Consider the following 4,163-nt stretch of genomic DNA (forward strand, 5'->3'; position numbering starts at 1 on the left):
GGCGCCCGGGCGGGAATGGCGCCGCCCCGGCCCGTCCTGCACCGCGGTGCCAGCATGGCGGCGCCCAGCGAGGGCCGTGCGGCTCGGGGCTACGCGCCCTTCCCGGGCCCCGACGGCGGCTCCTTCCCCTTCCCCGTCCCGCCCGGCGCGGCGGGGGAGCCACCCAAGAAGCCGTGCCGAGCCTGCACGGATTTCAAGAGCTGGCTCCGCGAGCAGAAGAAGCAGGCGGCCCCGGGCAGCGCGGTGAGGAGCGGCGGGAGCCCTCCCTGGAACCGCTGGGGACCCCCTGTCCCTGCAGCGCTCCCTCCGTCCTCCATCCTGCCCCCGCAAGTGGGACCAGGCTGCGTGTTCCCTTCGGGGTGTGAAGGAGCCGGGGACGGGGTTCCCTTCGGTGGGAATGGGAAGGGGGTCCCCATCTTCTCCCTGAGGGCTCGGGGGCTCGGCCATTGCCCCCGCTGAGGGTGTGAGGGGAGCTCTGCCATGTTCCCTGAGCGTGTGAAGGGGTCTTTGCCTTGTCTCCTCAGAAGGTGTGAGGGGAACTCTGCTATGTCCCGTGAGGGTGTGAAAGGGTCTTTGCTTTGTCCCCTCAGAAGGTGTGAGGGGTGCTTTGCCATGTTCCGATTCAAGGTGTGAGGGGGCTCTGCAGTGTCCCCTCAGAAGGTGTGAGGGGGCTCTGCAGTGTCCCCTCAGAAGGTGTGAGGGGTGCTTTGCCATGTTCCGATTCAAGGTGTGAGGGGGCTCTGCAGTGTCCCCTCAGAAGGTGTGAGGAGGCTCTGCCATGTCCTCAGAGAGGATATGAAGGACCTGCTCCCCCATCTCACCTTCCCTCCCAGCACAAAAGGGCTGTTTCCCCACCCGCCCCGGTGTCCCCTCACACCCCTGTGTCCCTCTGCAGGACGCGGCGGTCGCAGAGGAGAAGGAGCCCCCTCCAAACTGTCCCCTGGACAGCGAGCAGCTGGGCCGCAGCACCTGGGCCTTCCTGCACACCATGGCTGCCTACTACCCCGACCGGCCCTCCGGGGCACAGCAGAAGGAGATGAGGGACTTCATCAACCTCTTCTCCAAGTTCTACCCCTGCGAGCACTGCGCAGAGGACCTGAGGGAGAGGTGAGTGGGAAAACCCTCAGAGGGTTTTTTCAGGATCTGGGGAAAATTGAGTTTCCTCAGAGGGTTTTTTGAGGCTCTGAAGGACAGGTGAGTTTCCTCAGCAGGTTTTCTGAGGATCTGAGAGAAGGGTGAGTTTCCTCAGTGGGTTTTTGAAGATCTGAGGGAAAGGTGAGTAGCCTCAGCAGCTCTTTGTGCTGGAGAGGCTTGCCAGAAGTGCTGGGCTGCAGCAGCTAGTTTGCATATCAGCAGCTCTTCCTGCACTTGGGGTTTGTAGCTACCTGAACTGGTTTATTCCATTATTGCATCAATCACAGATGCACTTACTCAAAAAACAAAGACCTGTCCTCATGCTGTAGGGTTCTGTGCTGCCTCCAAGGCCTCCCTGAGGCAATTTTGGAGTTTTATGGTTCAAAATGGGTTTGTGAACAGTTGTGGAATTAGGCTGGGATAATTTGGTTTTCAGGAGACAAGTGTTCTTCTACCCTCTAAAATGCCTTGTATTGGCAATCTCAGTAGTGGAGGCAAGGACTGAAATGGGCTGAGGTGTTTGATTTGGTAGAAGGTGTCCCTGCCCATGGCAGGGGATTGGGATGATCTCTAAAGTCCATTCCAACCCAAACCGTTCTGGGATTCTGTGATAAAGCTTTCTGCTGCTCTCAGCTTCTTTCTCCGAAATTTCCAATAATTTGTTTGCAGGTTACGGACAAACCAACCCGACACGAGCACCAGGAGAAACTTCTCCCAGTGGCTGTGTCTGCTCCACAACGAGGTGAACAGGAAGCTGGGGAAGGCGGAATTCGACTGCTCCCGCGTGGATGAGCGCTGGAGGGATGGCTGGAAGGATGGGAGCTGTGATTAACCCGCAGGGATTGCTCTGGGAGCCCAGCACAGCAGTGCAGTCCGTGTGGAGTTGCTGCAGGGACAGAGGGAGGCAATAACCCTTTTGTGCGGGACTGATTCAGAGCTGAACCAATGCCAAAAGGAGAATTGAAAATCCTGTCCCAATGATATTTTGATAAGTAATGGTACCTGAGGGCTTGAGGCTGCCAGAAACCTCTGAGACTGTGTCACTGCCAAGTTCATTTCATTATGACATTTCCTGATTTTGGGGGCTTTGGCTTATTTTTGTGGCTAGAATTCATTTTCCCTGAACACAGCGGTGTTCTCAACAGCTATTGCCTGATGTTTTAGAAAATGCATCTGATTAATTGTCACTTTCATTTCTGTTGTTCTGATAGAGAAAACTCATGCTGGGTTTTGTGCCAAGTCTGTACCCCTGGATTTCTCTTTCCAGCATCTCCAGCATTTGTTGTTACCCTTGCATCCAGTTCCTTTGATGGAAGTCCTCAGGGCAGGTACATTTAATTTAAACACTGAAATGTGGAGCCCAGATTTCTCAGTTTGGTCTTGTGTTTCAACTTACCATGTCAGAGGACAAAACAGTCAAAATCATTTCAAGTTCTTCACGTAGGTGGTGACCTCATCCCTCGCTGCACTCCTGGCTGGGAGAGGTTTGCACAAACCCTGACAAGAACAGGTGTTTTTTTTCCTTCCCTGCTTCCTGCTGAGGTTTTCTCGCCTGTTTTATTGAGCTTCCTTATGTCGTGCCCTACAGCACACCTGTGAACTTACCCTTGGGGATTTTTGGCAAGTTTTAACTGGAAAGGTCAAGGGTGCTGCTGTGATTAGAGCAGAGGCACCTCCTGTCTGAGCCTTTGGTCCTCACAGCGCTGTGTGGGGCTCCTTAGTGGTTAGAGAGCCAGGAGCACCTTTGGAAACACGTTTTAATATTTTGTGGCACAGCCAAGTCCTTTCAAGTCAGGTCTGTTAAATGAATGTGGGACTTTTATGGACTAATGATTTCTGAGTATTTTATGTCGCAACATTTCTAAACACAAACCCAAATGAACTGATAGCGAGGTACTACATGAAGAGGGTGACTGCAGGTGTCACTCAGGCTGTTAGAAGTGCTCAGAAAATTTCCCTGTCAGCATGGTGAGGTTCTTAGAACAAATAAACCCCAGCTCTTGGGTTTTGTCTTTTGGTAATAAACTCAGCCCCCAAAACAAAGCCCATTGGGATCCACTAGAGGGGAGAGGACCAACAAAAGGGCTGCGCCCTCCCTTTTTGCAGGTAGGACCCATCTGACTCAGTTCTGTCAGGACACTTTGAGCAGCTGGGGGTGTGGGCAGGCGTCTCCCTGTGGGTTTGGTTGTGCTAAAGCAGGAATTCTGTGTTCTTCCATTCCAATCTGCCCTCCGCTGTTCTGTGTGACAATGTCCTCGCCCACGGAGCAGATGATGAGATTTCCCCCTCGTTTGTCTCAGTGTAAACGAGAGGGTTGGTGAAACATCTGACCCATCCTTTGTCACCTTCGTCTGCCAGGGGAGCAGGCTGGGGAGTTGCACTGCCCCGTGCCAGTCCTGGGATGCGCTGGCCCGGCTCAGGGGCCAGCAGGGGCACGGGAGCCTCCCAGCACACCTGTCCCCTCCCTGAGTGCAGAGAGGGAGGTGAGGGTGTACCCACACATTCTGGTCACTGTGTCCCTCAGGGGGTGGTGGTGCAGTGCAGGAGGAGAAGCCTCTCCTGTCCTGGCAGGGCTTGGGAGGAGCCTTCAAGCTGAGTCTGTGTCTTTAGCAAATCCTGCCTAAAAATGAGGCCAGCAGCTGTGGCCAGGATGCTTTTAGGGCACTTTCTCTCTTTACCAAGTGGCCGTCTGATAAAATCTGTGCTCACACTCCATTCTCTCGTGGTGTTGGCTTGGCAGAAGAGCTCTGATGTTGTTGTTTCTCAGGCACATCCTCACCTCTGTGGACCTGACCACGTGAGCATTGGGGGGATTTGTTCTGCTGCTCATTTGTACCACAAGTTTTAGTCTTGGGTAAGGAATTTCCATTGGAGGTCCTCATACTTGTGTACAGAAAATTGTGAATTCTCTACTAACTGCACTTGATTAAATATAAAAATTTAAAAAAATTTAAATTTAAAAATTTAAAAATCTCTGTATTCAAATTGTATTTCCTGTTGATGTAAAAATAATAAAGCTACTGAGCTCA

The 4,163-nt window shown here is 53.0% G+C and overlaps 1 protein-coding gene across 1 annotated transcript; it reads left to right on the plus strand.

The window, feature by feature from the left end:
• Positions 1-4,163, plus strand: GFER (growth factor, augmenter of liver regeneration). Its single transcript, XM_038151768.1, has 3 exons — positions 1-243; positions 896-1,107; positions 1,804-4,163. Exons 1-3 carry the CDS (start codon positions 16-18, stop codon positions 1,964-1,966), a joined length of 603 nt encoding a protein of 200 aa, XP_038007696.1. The 5' UTR covers positions 1-15; the 3' UTR covers positions 1,967-4,163.

This window comes from Motacilla alba, chromosome 14, assembly GCF_015832195.1.
Source record: "Motacilla alba alba isolate MOTALB_02 chromosome 14, Motacilla_alba_V1.0_pri, whole genome shotgun sequence".
In the NCBI taxonomy this organism is placed as follows: Eukaryota; Metazoa; Chordata; class Aves; order Passeriformes; family Motacillidae; genus Motacilla; species Motacilla alba.